This window comes from Bombina bombina, chromosome 10 (genome assembly GCF_027579735.1).
Source record: "Bombina bombina isolate aBomBom1 chromosome 10, aBomBom1.pri, whole genome shotgun sequence".
NCBI lineage: Eukaryota > Metazoa > Chordata > Amphibia > Anura > Bombinatoridae > Bombina > Bombina bombina.
Window position 1 is genome coordinate 5174192 of NC_069508.1, and position 20827 is coordinate 5195018.

The 20827-nt window shown below is 42.9% G+C and overlaps 1 protein-coding gene across 3 annotated transcripts in view; it reads left to right on the plus strand.

Moving 5' to 3' along the window:
- SLC35A3 (solute carrier family 35 member A3) overlaps nucleotides 1-20827 on the plus strand; it is a 111722-nt gene that overhangs the window by 71072 nt on the left and 19823 nt on the right. For all 3 annotated transcript variants that reach the window (XM_053693726.1, XM_053693727.1, XM_053693725.1), the window contains exon 2: nucleotides 5422-5626. In XM_053693726.1, coding sequence (XP_053549701.1) covers nucleotides 5440-5626 — 187 coding nt within the window. In that variant the 5' untranslated portion in view covers nucleotides 5422-5439. The remainder of the gene's footprint in view (nucleotides 1-5421; nucleotides 5627-20827) is intronic.

The following is a 20827-nucleotide window of genomic DNA, read 5'->3' on the forward strand; positions in this document are numbered from 1 at the left end:
GTATTGTGAGGGGTCAGTGAGTTGTCTTAATGCTTCCTGGATAAAAACATGTGTGTGTGTGTGTGTGTGTGTGTGTATATATGTATATATATGTATATATATATATATATATATATATATATATATATATATATATATATATATATATATATATATTTCTCCTGTTAAGTGTAGTCAGTCCACGGGTCATCATTACTTATGGGATATTAACTCCTCCCCAACAGGAAGTGCAAGAGGATCACCCAAGCAGAGCTGCTATATAGCTCCTCCCCTCTACGTCACACCCAGTCATTCTCTTGCACCCAACTAATAGATAGGATGTGTGAGAGGACTGTGGTGATTATATTTAGTTTTTATATCTTCAATCAAAAGTTTGTTATTTTAAACAGCACCGGAGTGTGTTGTTTCTTCTCAGGTAGAATTTGAAGAAGAATCTACCTGAGTTTTTGTATGATCTTAGCGGACGTAACTAAGATTCATTTTGCTGTTCTCGGCCATTCTGAGGAGTGAGGTAAACTTCAGATCAGGGGACAGCGGGCAGGTTCACCTGCAAAGAGGTATGTTGCAGTATATTATTTTCTGAGGAATGGAATTGACTGAGAAAATACTGCCAATACCGATATAATGTAAGTTCAGCCTTAAATGCAGTAGTAGCAACTGGTATCAGGCTGTTATGTATATATGTTTACACTTCAGTATTCTGGGGAATGGCACTTCACTGGGACAATACTGTATGCATATAACTTTTAGCCTAACTTGCAGTGGGAACGACTAGCAGCAGGCTTTTTAATGACATTTCATATTATTAGATTTTAAACGTTTGCTGGCATGTTAAATCGTTTAATTATCTGAGGTACTTGGTGAAAAATTGTTTTGGGGCCTATTTTGGCGCTTTTGCTACGCATTAGAAATTCAGTCACAAGTCTGTTTCTCTCCCTGCATGATCCGGAACGTCTCTACAGAGCTCAGGGGTCTTCAAAACTTATTTTGAGGGAGGTAATCACTCACAGCAGACCTGTGAGATTGTGCTTTGACTGTGATAAAAAACGTTTATATTTTAAATTTTATACATTTCTTTCTGTTATTAAGGGTTAGTCATCCATTGCTAATGGGTGCAATCCTTTGCTAAATTTATGCTTTTACCGGGAAAAATTTGGTTTTTATAACTACTCCGGTTCATTGTTATTCAACTGTCATAGTTTTTTCTGTGCTTCTTAAAGGAACAGTACGTTTTACATATTCTTGTAAATTTAGTTGAAAGGTATTTCCAAGCTTGCTAGTCTAATTGCTAGTTTGTTAAACATGTCTGACTCAGAGGAATATCTCTGTGCTATATGTGCAAAAGCCAAGGTGGAGCTCAATAGAAATTTATGTACTAATTGCATTGATGCTACTTTAAATAAAAGTCAATCTGTACATGTTGAACATCATTCACCAGACAACGAGGGGGAAGTTATGCCGACTAACTTGCCTCACGTGTCAGTACCTGCATCTCCCGCTCGGGAGGTGCGTGATATTGTAACGCCAAGTACATCAGGGCAGCCATTACAAATCACCCTACAGGACATGGCTAATGTTATGACTGAAGTTTTGTCTAAATTGCCAGAACTTAGAGGTAAGCGAGATCACTCTGGGGTGAGAACAGAGTGCGCTGATAATACTAGGGCCATGTCAGATACTGCGTCACAATTTGCAGAACATGAGGACGGAGAGCTTCATTCTGCAGGTGACGGATCTGATCCAAATAGACTGGATTCAGACATTTCAAATTTTAAGTTTAAACTAGAAAACCTCCGTGTACTGCTAGGGGAGGTATTAGCGGCTCTGAATGATTGTAACACCGTTGCAATCCCAGAGAAATTATGTAGGCTGGATAGATACTATGCGGTACCGGCGTGTACTAACGTCTTTCCTATACCTAAGAGGCTTACAGAGATTATTACCAAGGAGTGGGATAGGCCCGGTGTACCCTTTTCCCTCCCTCCTGTATTTAGAAAAATGTTTCCAATAGACGCCACCACACGGGACTTATGGCAGACGGTCCCTAAGGTGGAGGGAGCGGTTTCTACTCTGGCTAAGCGTACCACTATCCCGGTGGAGGATAGCTGTGCTTTTTCAGATCCAATGGATAAAAAGTTAGAGGGTTACCTTAAGAAAATGTTTGTTCAACAAGGTTTTATATTGCAACCCCTTGCATGTATTGCGCCTGTCACGGCTGCGGCCGCATTTTGGTTCGAGTCTCTGGAAGAGACTCTTGACTCAGCGCCAATAGATGAGATTTCAAACAAGCTTAAAACCCTTAAGCTAGCTAATTCATTTATTTCGGATGCCGTAGTACATTTAACTAAACTTACGGCTAAGAATTCCGGATTCGCCATTCAGGCACGCAGAGCACTGTGGCTAAAATCCTGGTCAGCTGATGTTACTTCTAAATCTAAATTACTTAACATACCTTTCAAGGGGCAGACCTTATTCGGGCCCGGTTTGAAAGAAATTATCGCTGATATTACAGGAGGTAAAGGCCATGCCCTGCCTCAAGACAGAGCCAAACCTAGGGCTAGACAGTCTAATTTTCGTGCCTTTCGTAACTTCAAGGCCGGAGCAGCATCAACTTCCTCTGCTCCAAAACAGGAAGGAGCTGTTGCTCGCTACAGACAAGGCTAGAAACCTAACCAGACCTGGAACAAGGGCAAGCAGGCCAGAAAACCTGCTGCTGCCCCTAAGACGGCATGAATTGAGGGCCCCCGATCCGGGAACGGATCTAGTGAGGGGCAGACTTTCTCTCTTTGCCCAGGTTTGGGCAAGAGATGTACAGGATCCCTGGGCGTTAGAGATCATATCTCAGGGATATCTTCTGGACTTCAGAACCTCTCCCCCAAAAGGGAGATTTCATCTTTCAAGGTTGTCAGCAAACCAGATAAAGAAAGAGGCGTTTCTACGCTGTGTACAAGATCTTTTACTAATGGGAGTGATCCATCCGGTTCCTCGGTCAGAACACGGACAAGGGTTTTACTCAAATCTGTTTGTGGTTCCCAAGAAAGAAGGAACCTTCAGACCAATCTTGGATTTAAAGATCCTAAACAAATTCCTAAGAGTTCCATCGTTCAAAATGGTAACTATTCTGACAATCTTACCCATGATCCAAAAGGGTCAGTACATGACCACAGTGGATTTAAAGGATGCCTACCTTCACATACCGATTCACAAAGATCATTACCGGTATCTAAGGTTTGCCTTCCTAGAGAGGCATTACCAGTTTGTAGCTCTTCCATTCGGGTTGGCTACGGTTCCAAGAATCTTCACAAAGGTTCTGGGTTCTCTTCTGGCGGTACTAAGACCGCGAGGAATTTCGGTGGCTCCGTACCTAGACGACATTCTGATACAAGCGTCAAGCTTTCAAACTGCCAAGTCTCATACAGAGTTAGTACTGGCATTTCTAAGGTTGCATGGGTGGAAGGTGAACGAAGAGAAGAGTTCTCTCTTACCACTCACAAGAGTTCCCTTCTTGGGGACTCTTATAGATTCTGTAGAAATGAAGATTTACCTGACAGAAGACAGGTTATCAAAGCTTCAAAATGCTTGCCGTGTCCTTCATTCCATTCAACACCCGTCAGTGGCTCAATGCATGGAGGTAATCGGCTTAATGGTAGCGGCAATGGACATAGTACCCTTTGCACGCCTGCATCTCAGACCGCTGCAATTGTGCATGCTAAGTCAGTGGAATGGGGATTACTCAGATTTGTCCCCTACTCTGAATCTGGATCAAGAGACCAGAAATTCTCTTCTATGGTGGCTTTCTCGGCCACATCTGTCCAGGGGGATGCCCTTCAGCAGGCCAGACTGGACGATTGTAACAACAGACGCCAGCCTACTAGGTTGGGGCGCTGTCTGGAATTCCCTGAAGGCTCAGGGATCATGGACTCAGGAGGAGAGTCTCCTTCCAATAAACATTCTGGAATTGAGAGCAGTTCTCAATGCCCTTCTGGCTTGGCCTCAGTTAACAACTCGGAGGTTCATCAGGTTTCAGTCGGACAACATCACGACTGTAGCTTACATCAACCATCAAGGAGGGACAAGAAGCTCCCTAGCGATGATGGAAGTATCAAAGATAATTCGCTGGGCAGAGTCTCACTCTTGCCACCTGTCAGCGATCCACATTCCGGGAGTGGAGAACTGGGAGGCGGATTTCCTAAGTCTTCAGACTTTTCATCCGGGGGAGTGGGAACTTCATCCGGAGGTTTTTGCCCAAATACTTCGACGTTGGGGCAAACCAGATATAGATCTCATGGCGTCTCGCCAGAACGCCAAGCTTCCTTGTTACGGGTCCAGGGCCAGGGACCCGGGAGCGGTCCTGGTAGATGCTTTGACAACACCTTGGCGTACTAAACCTGGGTTCTTACCTAAGGTAGTCACTAATAGGAATATCGATCAAGAGATTGTTGTTCCATCATTGTGTCCTAACCCTTCTTCAAAGAAGGAACGACTTCTACACAATCTGGATGTAGTCCGTGCCCTGAAATTTTATTTACAGGCAACTAAAGATTTTCGCCAAACTTCTTCCCTGTTTGTCGTTTATTCTGGACAGAGGAGAGGTCAAAAAGCTTCTGCTACCTCTCTCTCTTTCTGGCTTCGTAGCATAATACGTTTAGCCTATGAGACTGCTGGACAGCAGCCTCCTGAAAGAATTACAGCTCATTCTACTAGAGCTGTGGCTTCCACTTGGGCCTTTAAGAATGAGGCCTCTGTTGAACAGATTTGCAAGGCTGCAACTTGGTCTTCTCTTCATACTTTTTCCAAATTTTACAAATTTGACACTTTTTTGCTTCTTCGGAGGCTGTTTTTGGGAGAAAGGTTCTTCAGGCAGTGGTTCCTTCCGTATAAAAATCCTGCCTGTCCCTCCCGTCATCCGTGTACTTTAGCTTTGGTATTGGTATCCCATAAGTAATGATGACCCGTGGACTGACTACACTTAACAGGAGAAAACATAATTTATGCTTACCTGATAAATTCCTTTCTCCTGTAGTGTAGTCAGTCCACGGCCCGCCCTGTTTTTTGTGGCAGGTCTAAATTTTAAATTATACCCCAGTCACCACTGCACCCTATAGTTTCTCCTTTCTCGTTTGGTTCTCGGTCGAATGACTGGGTGTGACGTAGAGGGGAGGAGCTATATAGCAGCTCTGCTTGGGTGATCCTCTTGCACTTCCTGTTGGGGAGGAGTTAATATCCCATAAGTAATGATGACCCGTGGACTGACTACACTACAGGAGAAAGGAATTTATCAGGTAAGCATAAATTATGTTATATGTGTATGTATACTGTATATGTATATACATTTCTATTATTATTATTATTGCCCCACTAACCTTTTTATCCTATTGCTAAACCAATGTGCTAATACTTGTGCCTATTTCCTCCTTGTAGGAGCAGCCTGATGTCAGCATGGCACGCCACCTTAAATATATTTCCCTGGGGGTCCTGGTGTTCCAGACGACCAACTTAGTGCTGACATTGCGCTACTCCAGAACTCTAAAGGAGGAGGGGCCGCGCTATCTGTCATCCACCGCTGTTGTGGTTACGGAGCTGCTGAAGATCATGGCCTGTGTTCTCCTCGTCTATAAGGACAACAGTAAGTTACCTGAACAGTGACCTTGTTCACACTCCCACAACCCTGTAAAAATACCCTGTTAGCCATTACTACCCAGTGCCAGCGCCAGCTGTTACATTAGACATTACTAGCCAGTGCCAGCGCCAGCTGTTACATTAGACATTACTAGCCAGTGCCAGCTGTTACATTAGACATTACTAGCCAGCGCCAGCTGTTACATTAGACATTACTGCCTAGTGCCAGCTGTTACATTAGACATTACTGCCTAGTGCCAGCTGTTACATTAGACATTACTAGCCAGCGCCAGCTGTTACATTAGACATTACTGCCTAGTGCCAGCTGTTACATTAGACATTACTACCCAGTGCCAGCTGTTACATTAGACATTACTGCCTAGTGCCAGCTGTTACATTAGACATTACTACCTAGTGCCAGCTGTTACATTAGACATTACTACCCAGTGCCAGCTGTTACATTAGACATTACTGCCTAGTGCCAGCTGTTACATTAGACATTACTACCTAGTGCCAGCTGTTACATTAGACATTACTAGCCAGTGCCAGCTGTTACATTAGACATTACTGCCTAGTGCCAGCTGTTACATTAGACATTACTACCCAGTGCCAGCTGTTACATTAGACATTACTGCCTAGTGCCAGCTGTTACATTAGACATTACTTGCCAGCGCCAGCTGTTACATTAGACATTACTAGCCAGCTGTTACATTAGACATTACTAGCCAGTGCCAGCTGTTACATTAGACATTACTAGCCAGCTGTTACATTAGACATTACTAGCCAGTGACAGCTGTTACATTAGACATTACTACCCAGTGCCAGCTGTTACATTAGACATTACTAGCCAGCGCCAGCTGTTACATTAGACATTACTAGCCAGCGCCAGCTGTTACATTAGACATTACTAGCCAGCTGTTACATTAGACATTACTAGCCAGCTGTTACATTAGACATTACTAGCCAGCTGTTACATTAGACATTACTAGCCAGCTGTTACATTAGACATTACTAGCCAGCTGTTACATTAGACATTACTAGCCAGCTGTTACATTAGACATTACTAGCCAGTGACAGCTGTTACATTAGACATTACTAGCCAGTGACAGCTGTTACATTAGACATTACTACCCAGCGCCAGCTGTTACATTAGACATTACTACCTAGTGCCAGCTGTTACATTAGACATTACTGCCTAGTGCCAGCTGTTACATTAGACATTACTACCCAGTGCCAGCTGTTACATTAGACATTACTAGCCAGCGCCAGCTGTTACATTAGACATTACTGCCTAGTGCCAGCTGTTACATTAGACATTACTGCCTAGTGCCAGCTGTTACATTAGACATTACTACCCAGTGCCAGCTGTTACATTAGACATTACTAGCCAGCGCCAGCTGTTACATTAGACATTACTGCCTAGTGCCAGCTGTTACATTAGACATTACTGCCTAGTGCCAGCTGTTACATTAGACATTACTGCCTAGTGCCAGCTGTTACATTAGACATTACTACCCAGTGCCAGCTGTTACATTAGACATTACTGCCTAGTGCCAGCTGTTACATTAGACATTACTACCCAGTGCCAGCTGTTACATTAGACATTACTAGCCAGTGCCAGCTGTTACATTAGACATTACTACCCAGTGACAGCTGTTACATTAGACATTACTGCCTAGTGCCAGCTGTTACATTAGACATTACTACCTAGTGCAAGCTGTTACATTAGACATTACTAGCCAGTGACAGCTGTTACATTAGACATTATTAGCCAGTGCCAGCTGTTACATTAGACATTATTAGCCAGTGCCAGCTGTTACATTAGACATTACTACCCAGTGCCAGCTGTTACATTAGACATTACTGCCTAGTGCCAGCTGTTACATTAGACATTACTGCCTAGTGCCAGCTGTTACATTAGACATTACTACCCAGCGCCAGCTGTTAAATTAGACATTACTAGCCAGCGCCAGCTGTTACATTAGACATTACTACCCAGTGCCAGCTGTTACATTAGACATTACTACCTAGTGCCAGCTGTTACATTAGACATTAATACCCAGTGCCAGCTGTTACATTAGACATTAATACCCAGTGCCAGCTGTTACATTAGACATTACTGCCTAGTGCCAGCTGTTACATTAGACATTATTACCTAGTGTCAGCTGTTACATTAGACATTACTAGCCAGTGCCAGCTGTTACATTAGACATTACTAGCCAGTGCCAGCTGTTACATTAGACATTACTACCCAGTGCCAGCTGTTACATAAGACATTACTGCCTAGTGCCAGCTGTTACATTAGACATTACTACCCAGTGCCAGTGCCAGCTGTTACATTAGACATTACTAGCCAGTGCCAGCTGTTACATTAGACATTACTACCCAGTGCCAGCTGTTACATTAGACATTACTAGCCAGTGCCAGCTGTTACATTAGACATTACTACCCAGTGCCAGCTGTTACATTAGACATTACTACCCAGTGCCAGCTGTTACATTAGACATTACTACCCAGTGCCAGCTGTTACATTAGACATTACTACCTAGTGCCAGCTGTTACATTAGACATTACTACCCAGTGCCAGCTGTTACATTAGACATTACTACCTAGTGCCAGCTGTTACATTAGACATTACTACCCAGTGCCAGCTGTTACATTAGACATTACCACCTAGTGCCAGCTGTTACATTAGACATTACTAGCCAGTGTCAGCTGTTACATTAGACATTACTAGCCAGTGCCAGCTGTTACATTAGACATTACTACCTAGTGCCAGCTGTTACATTAGACATTACTAGCCAGTGCCAGCTGTTACATTAGACATTACTAGCCAGTGCCAGCTGTTACATTAGACATTACTACCTAGTGCCAGCTGTTACATTAGACATTACTAGCCAGTGCCAGCTGTTACATTAGACATTACTAGCCAGTGCCAGCTGTTACATTAGACCTTACTAGCCAGTGCCAGCTGTTACATTAGACATTACTACCCAGTGCCAGCTGTTACATTAGACATTACTAGCCAGTGCCAGCTGTTACATTAGACATTACTACCTAGTGCCAGCTGTTACATTAGACATTACTAGCCAGTGACAGCTGTTACATTAGACATTACTACCTAGTGCCAGCTGTTACATTAGACATTACTAGCCAGTGACAGCTGTTACATTAGACATTACTACCTAGTGCCAGCTGTTACATTAGACATTACTAGCCAGTGACAGCTGTTACATTAGACATTACTACCTAGTGCCAGCTGTTACATTAGACATTACTAGCCAGTGACAGCTGTTACATTAGACATTACCACCTAGTGCCAGCTGTTACATTAGACATTACTAGCCAGTGACAGCTGTTACATTAGACATTACTACCTAGTGCCAGCTGTTACATTAGACATTACTAGCCAGTGACAGCTGTTACATTAGACATTACTAGCCAGTGACAGCTGTTACATTAGACATTACTAGCCAGTGACAGCTGTTACATTAGACATTACTACCCAGTGCCAGCTGTTACATTAGACATTACTAGCCAGTGACAGCTGTTACATTAGACATTACTACCCAGTGCCAGCTGTTACATTAGACATTACTACCCAGTGCCAGCTGTTACATTAGACATTACTACCCAGTGCCAGCTGTTACATTAGACATTACTAGCCAGTGCCAGCTGTTACATTAGACATTACTACCCAGTGCCAGCTGTTACATTAGACATTACTAGCCAGTGACAGCTGTTACATTAGACATTACTACCTAGTGCCAGCTGTTACATTAGACATTACTAGCCAGTGCCATCTGTTACATTAGACCTTACTAGCCAGTGCCAGCTGTTACATTAGACATTACCACCTAGTGCCAGCTGTTACATTAGACATTACTAGCCAGTGCCAGCTGTTACATTAGACATTACTAGCCAGTGCCAGCTGTTACATTAGACATTTCCACCTAGTGCCAGCTGTTACATTAGACATTACTAGCCAGTGCCAGCTGTTACATTAGACATTACTACCCAGTGACAGCTGTTACATTAGACATTACTAGCCAGTGCCAGCTGTTACATTAGACATTACTACCCAGTGACAGCTGTTACATTAGACATTACTACCCAGTGCCAGCTGTTACATTAGACATTACTAGCCAGTGCCAGCTGTTACATTAGACATTATTACCTAGTGCCAGCTGTTACATTAGACATTACCACCTAGTGCCAGCTGTTACATTAGACATTACTACCCAGTGCCAGCTGTTACATTAGACATTACTACCCAGTGCCAGCTGTTACATTAGACATTACTAGCCAGCGCAAGCTGTTACATTAGACATTACTAGCCAGCGCCAGCTGTTACATTAGACATTACTAGCCAGCGCCAGCTGTTACATTAGACATTACCACCTAGTGCCAGCTGTTACATTAGACATTACTACCCAGTGCCAGCTGTTACATTAGACATTAATACCCAGTGCCAGCTGTTACATTAGACATTACTACCCAGTGCCAGCTGTTACATTAGACATTACTACCCAGCGCCAGTTGTTACATTAGACATTACTAGCCAGTGACAGCTGTTACATTAGACATTACTACCCAGTGACAGCTGTTACATTAGACATTACTACCTAGTGCCAGCTGTTACATTAGACATTACTACCTAGTGCCAGCTGTTACATTAGACATTACTAGCCAGTGCCAGCTGTTACATTAGACATTACTACCTAGTGCCAGCTGTTACATTAGACATTACTACCCAGTGCCAGCTGTTACATTAGACATTACTAGCCAGTGCCAGCTGTTACATTAGACATTACTACCCAGTGCCAGCTGTTACATTAGACATTACTAGCCAGCGCAAGCTGTTACATTAGACATTACTAGCCAGCGCCAGCTGTTACATTAGACATTACTAGCCAGCGCCAGCTGTTACATTAGACATTACTAGCCAGTGCCAGCTGTTACATTAGACATTACTACCTAGTGCCAGCTATTACATTAGACATTACTACCTAGTGCCAGCTGTTACATTAGACATTACTACCTAGTGCCAGCTGTTACATTAGACATTACTACCTAGTGCCAGCTGTTACATTAGACATTACTAGCCAGTGACAGCTGTTACATTAGACATTACTAGCCAGCGCCAGCTGTTACATTAGACATTACTAGCCAGTGACAGCTGTTACATTAGACATTACTAGCCAGTGCCAGCTGTTACATTAGACATTACTAGCCAGTGACAGCTGTTACATTAGACATTACTAGCCAGTGCCAGCTGTTACATTAGACATTACTACCCAGTGCCAGCTGTTACATTAGACATTACTACCTAGTGCCAGCTGTTACATTAGACATTACTAGCCAGTGACAGCTGTTACATTAGACATTACTAGCCAGCGCCAGCTGTTACATTAGACATTACTAGCCAGTGACAGCTGTTACATTAGACATTACTAGCCAGTGACAGCTGTTACATTAGACATTACTAGCCAGTGACAGCTGTTACATTAGACATTACTAGCCAGTGACAGCTGTTACATTAGACATTACTACCTAGTGACAGCTGTTACATTAGACATTAATACCCAGTGCCAGCTGTTACATTAGACATTACTAGCCAGCGCCAGCTGTTACATTAGACATTAATACCCAGTGCCAGCTGTTACATTAGACATTACTAGCCAGTGACAGCTGTTACATTAGACATTACTAGCCAGTGCCAGCTGTTACATTAGACATTACTAGCCAGCGCCAGTTGTTACATTAGACATTACTACCTAGTGCCAGCTGTTACATTAGACATTACTAGCCAGTGACAGCTGTTACATTAGACATTACTACCTAGTGCCAGCTGTTACATTAGACATTACTAGCCAGTGACAGCTGTTACATTAGACATTACTACCCAGTGACAGCTGTTACATTAGACATTACTAGCCAGCGCCAGTTGTTACATTAGACATTACTACCTAGTGCCAGCTGTTACATTAGACATTACTACCCAGTGACAGCTGTTACATTAGACATTACTAGCCAGCGCCAGTTGTTACATTAGACATTACTACCTAGTGCCAGCTGTTACATTAGACATTACTACCCAGTGACAGCTGTTACATTAGACATTACTGCCTAGTGCCAGCTGTTACATTAGACATTACTAGCCAGTGCCAGCTGTTACATTAGACATTACTAGCCAGTGCCAGCTGTTACATTAGACATTACTACCCAGTGCCAGCTGTTACATTAGACATTACTAGCCAGTGCCAGCTGTTACATTAGACATTACTACCCAGTGCCAGCTGTTACATTAGACATTACTACCTAGTGCCAGCTGTTACATTAGACATTACTAGCCAGTGACAGCTGTTACATTAGACATTACTACCTAGTGCCAGCTGTTACATTAGACATTACTAGCCAGTGCCAGCTGTTACATTAGACATTACTACCCAGTGCCAGCTGTTACATTAGACATTACTAGCCAGTGCCAGCTGTTACATTAGACATTACTACCCAGTGCCAGCTGTTACATTAGACATTACTACCTAGTGCCAGCTGTTACATTAGACATTACTAGCCAGTGCCAGCTGTTACATTAGACATTACTACCCAGTGCCAGCTGTTACATTAGACATTACTACCCAGTGCCAGCTGTTACATTAGACATTACTAGCCAGTGCCAGCTGCTACATTAGACATTACTGCCTAGTGCCAGCTGTTACATTAGACATTACTACCCAGCGCCAGTTGTTACATTAGACATTACTACCTAGTGCCAGCTGTTACATTAGACATTACTGCCTAGTGCCAGCTGTTACATTAGACATTACTGCCTAGTGCCAGCTGTTACATTAGACATTACTACCCAGTGCCAGCTGTTACATTAGACATTACTGCCTAGTGCCAGCTGTTAAATTAGACATTACTGCCTAGTGCCAGCTGTTACATTAGACATTACTACCTAGTGCCAGCTGTTACATTAGACATTACTAGCCAGTGCCAGCTGTTACATTAGACATTACTACCCAGTGCCAGCTGTTACATTAGACATTACTACCCAGTGCCAGCTGTTACATTAGACATTACTAGCCAGTGACAGCTGTTACATTAGACATTATTACCTAGTGCCAGCTGTTACATTAGACATTACTACCCAGTGCCAGCTGTTACATTAGACATTACTACCCAGTGCCAGCTGTTACATTAGACATTACTAGCCAGCGCCAGCTATTACATTAGACATTACTAGCCAGCGCCAGCTGTTACATTAGACATTACTACCCAGTGCCAGCTGTTACATTAGACATTACTACCCAGTGCCAGCTGTTACATTAGACATTACTAGCCAGTGCCAGCTGTTACATTAGACATTACTACCCAGTGCCAGCTGTTACATTAGACATTACTACCCAGTGCCAGCTGTTACATTAGACATTACTACCTAGTGCCAGCTGTTACATTAGACATTACTACCTAGTGCCAGCTGTTACATTAGACATTACTAGCCAGTGCCAGCTGTTACATTAGACATTACTACCCAGTGCCAGCTGTTACATTAGACATTACTACCTAGTGCCAGCTGTTACATTAGACATTACTACCTAGTGCCAGCTGTTACATTAGACATTACTAGCCAGTGACAGCTGTTACATTAGACATTACTAGCCAGTGCCAGCTGTTACATTAGACATTACTACCCAGTGCCAGCTGTTACATTAGACATTACTACCTAGTGCCAGCTGTTACATTAGACATTACTAGCCAGTGACAGCTGTTACATTAGACATTACTAGCCAGCGCCAGCTGTTACATTAGACATTACCACCTAGTGCCAGCTGTTACATTAGACATTACTACCCAGTGCCAGCTGTTACATTAGACATTACTACCCAGTGCCAGTGCCAGCTGTTACATTAGACATTACTAGCCAGTGCCAGCTGTTACATTAGACATTACTAGCCAGTGACAGCTGTTACATTAGACATTACTACCAGTGCCAGCTGTTACATTAGACATTACTACCAGTGCCAGCTGTTACATTAGACATTACTAGCCAGTGCCAGCTGTTACATTAGACATTACTAGCCAGTGACAGCTGTTACATTAGACATTACTAGCCAGTGACAGCTGTTACATTAGACATTACTACCAGTGCCAGCTGTTACATTAGACATTACTACCAGTGCCAGCTGTTACATTAGACATTACTAGCCAGTGCCAGCTGTTACATTAGACATTACTACCCAGTGCCAGCTGTTACATTAGACATTACTAGCCAGCGCCAGCTGTTACATTAGACATTACTAGCCAGCGCCAGCTGTTACATTAGACATTACTACCCAGTGCCAGTGACAGCTGTTACATTAGACATTACTAGCCAGTGCCAGCTGTTACATTAGACATTACTAGCCAGTGCCAGCTGTTACATTAGACATTACTAGCCAGCGCCAGCTGTTACATTAGACATTACTGCCTAGTGCCAGCTGTTACATTAGACATTACTACCTAGTGCCAGCTGTTACATTAGACATTACTACCTAGTGCCAGCTGTTACATTAGACATTACTACCCAGTGCCAGCTGTTACATTAGACATTACTACCCAGTGCCAGCTGTTACATTAGACATTACTAGCCAGCGCCAGCTGTTACATTAGACATTACTGCCTAGTGCCAGCTGTTACATTAGACATTACTACCTAGTGCCAGCTGTTACATTAGACATTACTACCTAGTGCCAGCTGTTACATTAGACATTACTACCTAGTGCCAGCTGTTACATTAGACATTACTACCTAGTGCCAGCTGTTACATTAGACATTACTACCTAGTGCCAGCTGTTACATTAGACATTACTACCTAGTGCCAGCTGTTACATTAGACATTACTACCCAGTGCCAGCTGTTACATTAGACATTACTAGCCAGCGCCAGCTGTTACATTAGACATTACTGCCTAGTGCCAGCTGTTACATTAGACATTACTGCCTAGTGCCAGCTGTTACATTAGACATTACTAGCCAGCGCCAGCTGTTACATTAGACATTACTACCCTAGTGCCAGCTGTTACATTAGACATTACTACCCAGTGCCAGCTGTTACATTAGACATTACTACCCAGTGCCAGCTGTTACATTAGACATTACTAGCCAGTGACAGCTGTTACATTAGACATTACTACCCAGCGCCAGCTGTTACATTAGACATTACTAGCCAGCGCCAGCTATTACATTAGACATTACTACCCAGTGCCAGCTGTTACATTAGACATTACTAGCCAGCGCCAGCTGTTACATTAGACATTACTACCCAGTGCCAGCTGTTACATTAGACATTACTACCTAGTGCCAGCTGTTACATTAGACATTACTACCTAGTGCCAGCTGTTACATTAGACATTACTAGCCAGTGCCAGCTGTTACATTAGACATTACTACCTAGTGCCAGCTGTTACATTAGACATTACTACCTAGTGCCAGCTGTTACATTAGACATTACTAGCCAGTGCCAGCTGTTACATTAGACATTACTAGCCAGTGCCAGCTGTTACATTAGACATTACTACCTAGTGACAGCTGTTACATTAGACATTACTACCTAGTGACAGCTGTTACATTAGACATTACTACCTAGTGCCAGCTGTTACATTAGACATTACTAGCCAGTGACAGCTGTTACATTAGACATTACTACCTAGTGACAGCTGTTACATTAGACATTACTACCTAGTGACAGCTGTTACATTAGACATTACTACCTAGTGACAGCTGTTACATTAGACATTACTACCTAGTGCCAGCTGTTACATTAGACATTACTACCTAGTGACAGCTGTTACATTAGACATTACTACCTAGTGACAGCTGTTACATTAGACATTACTACCTAGTGACAGCTGTTACATTAGACATTACTACCCAGTGACAGCTGTTACATTAGACATTACTAGCCAGCGCCAGCTGTTACATTAGACATTACTAGCCAGTGACAGCTGTTACATTAGACATTACTAGCCAGCGCCAGCTGTTACATTAGACATTACTAGCCAGCGCCAGCTGTTACATTAGACATTACTAGCCAGTGACAGCTGTTACATTAGACATTACTAGCCAGTGACAGCTGTTACATTAGACATTACTAGCCAGCGCCAGCTGTTACATTAGACATTACTAGCCAGTGACAGCTGTTACATTAGACATTACTGCCTAGTGCCAGCTGTTACATTAGACATTACTAGCCAGTGCCAGCTGTTACATTAGACATTACTAGCCAGTGCCAGCTGTTACATTAGACATTACTAGCCAGTGCCAGCTGTTACATTAGACATTACTAGCCAGTGCCAGCTGTTACATTAGACATTACTAGCCAGCGCCAGCTGTTACATTAGACATTACTAGCCAGTGCCAGCTGTTACATTAGACATTACTAGCCAGTGCCAGCTGTTACATTAGACATTACTGCCTAGTGCCAGCTGTTACATTAGATATTACTAGCCAGTGCCAGCTGTTACATTAGACATTACTACCTAGTGCCAGCTGTTACATTAGACATTACTACCCAGTGCCAGCTGTTACATTAGACATTACTAGCCAGTGCCAGCTGTTACATTAGACATTACTACCCAGTGCCAGCTGTTACATTAGACATTACTACCCAGTGCCAGCTGTTACATTAGACATTACTAGCCAGCGCCAGCTGTTACATTAGACATTACTAGCCAGCGCCAGCTATTACATTAGACATTACTAGCCAGTGACAGCTGTTACATTAGACATTACTAGCCAGTGCCAGCTGTTACATTAGACATTACTACCTAGTGCCAGCTGTTACATTAGACATTACTACCTAGTGCCAGCTGTTACATTAGATATTACTACCTAGTGCCAGCTGTTACATTAGACATTACTAGCCAGTGACAGCTGTTACATTAGACATTACTAGCCAGCGCCAGCTGTTACATTAGACATTACTAGCCAGTGCCAGCTGTTACATTAGACATTACTAGCCAGTGCCAGCTGTTACATTAGACATTATTACCTAGTGCCAGCTGTTACATTAGACATTACTAGCCAGTGCCAGCTGTTACATAAGACATTACTACCAGTGCCAGCTGCTACATTAGACATTACTACCCAGTGCCAGCTGTTACATTAGACATTACTGCCTAGTGCCAGCTGTTACATTAGACATTACTAGCCAGTGCCAGCTGTTACATTAGACATTACTAGCCAGTGCCAGCTGTTACATTAGACATTACTACCCAGTGCCAGCTGTTACATTAGACATTACTAGCCAGTGCCAGCTGTTACATTAGACATTACTACCTAGTGCCAGCTGTTACATTAGACATTACTACCTAGTGCCAGCTGTTACATTAGACATTACTACCTAGTGCCAGCTGTTACATTAGACATTACTACCTAGTGCCAGCTGTTACATTAGACATTACTACCTAGTGCCAGCTGTTACATTAGACATTACTACCTAGTGCCAGCTGTTACATTAGACATTACTACCCAGTGACAGCTGTTACATTAGACATTACTACCTAGTGCCAGCTGTTACATTAGACATTACTACCTAGTGCCAGCTGTTACATTAGACATTACTAGCCAGTGCCAGCTGTTACATTAGACATTACTACCCAGTGCCAGCTGTTACATTAGACATTACTAGCCAGCGCCAGCTGTTACATTAGACATTACTAGCCAGTGCCAGCTGTTACATTAGACATTACTACCTAGTGCCAGCTGTTACATTATACATTACTACCTAGTGCCAGCTGTTACATTAGACATTACTACCCAGTGCCAGCTGTTACATTAGACATTACTAGCCAGTGCCAGCTGTTACATTAGACATTACTAGCCAGTGCCAGCTGTTACATTAGACATTACTAGCCAGTGACAGCTGTTACATTAGACATTACTACCCAGTGCCAGCTGTTACATTAGACATTACTGCCTAGTGCCAGCTGTTACATTAGACATTACTACCCAGTGCCAGCTGTTACATTAGACATTACTACCCAGTGCCAGCTGTTACATTAGACATTACTACCTAGTGCCAGCTGTTACATTAGACATTACTACCCAGTGCCAGCTGTTACATTAGACATTACTGCCTAGTGCCAGCTGTTACATTAGACATTACTAGCCAGTGCCAGATGTTACATTAGACATTACTAGCCAGTGCCAGCTGTTACATTAGACATTACTACCTAGTGCCAGCTGTTACATTAGACATTACTACCTAGTGCCAGCTGTTACATTAGACATTACTAGCCAGTGCCAGCTGTTACATTAGACATTACTAGCCAGTGACAGCTGTTACATTAGACATTACTACCTAGTGCCAGCTGTTACATTAGACATTACTAGCCAGTGACAGCTGTTACATTAGACATTACTAGCCAGCGCCAGCTGTTACATTAGACATTACTAGCCAGTGACAGCTGTTACATTAGACATTACTAGCCAGTGCCAGCTGTTACATTAGACATTACTAGCCAGTGCCAGCTGTTACATTAGACATTACTACCTAGTGCCAGCTGTTACATTAGACATTACTACCCAGTGCCAGCTGTTACATTAGACATTACTAGCCAGTGCCAGCTGTTACATTAGACATTACTACCCAGTGCCAGCTGTTACATTAGACATTACTACCTAGTGCAAGCTGTTACATTAGACATTACTAGCCAGTGCCAGCTGTTACATTAGACATTACTACCTAGTGCCAGCTGTTACATTAGACATTACTACCTAGTGCCAGCTGTTACATTAGACATTACTAGCCAGCGCCAGCTGTTACATAAGACATTACTACCTAGTGCCAGCTGTTACATTAGACATTACTACCTAGTGCCAGCTGTTACATTAGACATTACTACCTAGTGCCAGCTGTTACATTAGACATTACTACCTAGTGCCAGCTGTTACATTAGACATTACTACCTAGTGCCAGCTGTTACATTAGACATTACTACCTAGTGCCAGCTGTTACATTAGACATTACTACCTAGTGCCAGCTGTTACATTAGACATTACTACCTAGTGCCAGCTGTTACATTAGACATTACTAGCCAGTGACAGCTGTTACATTAGACATTACTAGCCAGTGCCAGCTGTTACATTAGACATTACTAGCCAGTGCCAGCTGTTACATTAGACATTACTACCTAGTGCCAGCTGTTACATTAGACATTACTAGCCAGTGCCAGCTGTTACATTAGACATTACTACCCAGTGCCAGCTGTTACATTAGACATTACTACCCAGTGCCAGCTGTTACATTAGACATTACTAGCCAGTGCCAGCTGTTACATTAGACATTACTACCTAGTGCCAGCTGTTACATTAGACATTACTACCCAGTGCCAGCTGTTACATTAGACATTACTACCTAGTGCCAGCTGTTACATTAGACATTACTAGCCAGTGCCAGCTGTTACATTAGACATTACTAGCCAGCGCCAGCTGTTACATTAGACATTACTACCCAGTGCCAGCTGTTACATTAGACATTACTAGCCAGTGCCAGCTGTTACATTAGACATTACTAGCCAGTGCCAGCTGTTACATTAGACATTACTACCCAGTGCCAGCTGTTACATTAGACATTACTAGCCAGTGCCAGCTGTTACATTAGACATTACTACCCAGTGCCAGCTGTTACATTAGACATTACTACCTAGTGCCAGCTGTTACATTAGACATTACTACCCAGTGCCAGCTGTTACATTAGACATTACTACCCAGCGCCAGCTGTTACATTAGACATTACTAGCCAGCGCCAGCTGTTACATTAGACATTACTACCTAGTGCCAGCTGTTACATTAGACATTACTACCTAGTGCCAGCTGTTACATTAGACATTACTACCCAGTGCCAGCTGTTACATTAGACATTACTAGCCAGCGCCAGCTGTTACATTAGACATTACTACCCAGTGCCAGCTGTTACATTAGACATTACTAGCCAGTGCCAGCTGTTACATTAGACATTACTAGCCAGTGCCAGCTGTTACATTAGACATTACTACCTAGTGCCAGCTGTTACATTAGACATTACTACCCAGTGACAGCTGTTACATTAGACATTACTACCTAGTGCCAGCTGTTACATTAGACATTACTACCCAGTGACAGCTGTTACATTAGACATTACTACCCAGTGACAGCTGTTACATTAGACATTACTACCTAGTGCCAGCTGTTACATTAGACATTACTACCTAGTGCCAGCTGTTACATTAGACATTACTAGCCAGTGCCAGCTGTTACATTAGACATTACTAGCCAGTGACAGCTGTTACATTAGACATTACTAGCCAGTGACAGCTGTTACATTAGACATTACTAGCCAGTGCCAGCTGTTACATTAGACATTACTAGCCAGTGACAGCTGTTACATTAGACATTACTACCTAGTGCCAGCTGTTACATTAGACATTACTAGCCAGTGCCAGCTGTTACATTAGACATTACTACCCAGTGCCAGCTGTTACATTAGACATTACTGCCTAGTGCCAGCTGTTACATTAGACATTACTAGCCAGTGACAGCTGTTACATTAGACATTACTAGCCAGTGACAGCTGTTACATTAGACATTACTAGCCAGTGACAGCTGTTACATTAGACATTACTAGCCAGTGACAGCTGTTACATTAGACATTACTAGCCAGTGACAGCTCTTACATTAGACATTACTACCTAGTGCCAGCTGTTACATTAGACATTACTACCTAGTGCCAGCTGTTACATTAGACATTACTACCTAGTGCCAGCTGTTACATTAGACATTACTAGCCAGTGCCAGCTGTTACATTAGACATTACTAGCCAGTGCCAGCTGTTACATTAGACATTACTAGCCAGTGACAGCTGTTACATTAGACATTACTACCCAGTGCCAGCTGTTACATTAGACATTACTAGCCAGTGCCAGCTGTTACATTAGACATTACTAGCCAGTGACAGCTGTTACATTAGACATTACTAGCCAGTGACAGCTGTTACATTAGACATTACTAGCCAGTGACAGCTGTTACATTAGACATTACTACCCAGTGCCAGCTGTTACATTAGACATTACTAGCCAGTGCCACCTGTTACATTAGACATTACTACCTAGTGCCAGCTGTTACATTAGACATTACTACCTAGTGCCAGCTGTTACATTAGACATTACTACCTAGTGCCAGCTGTT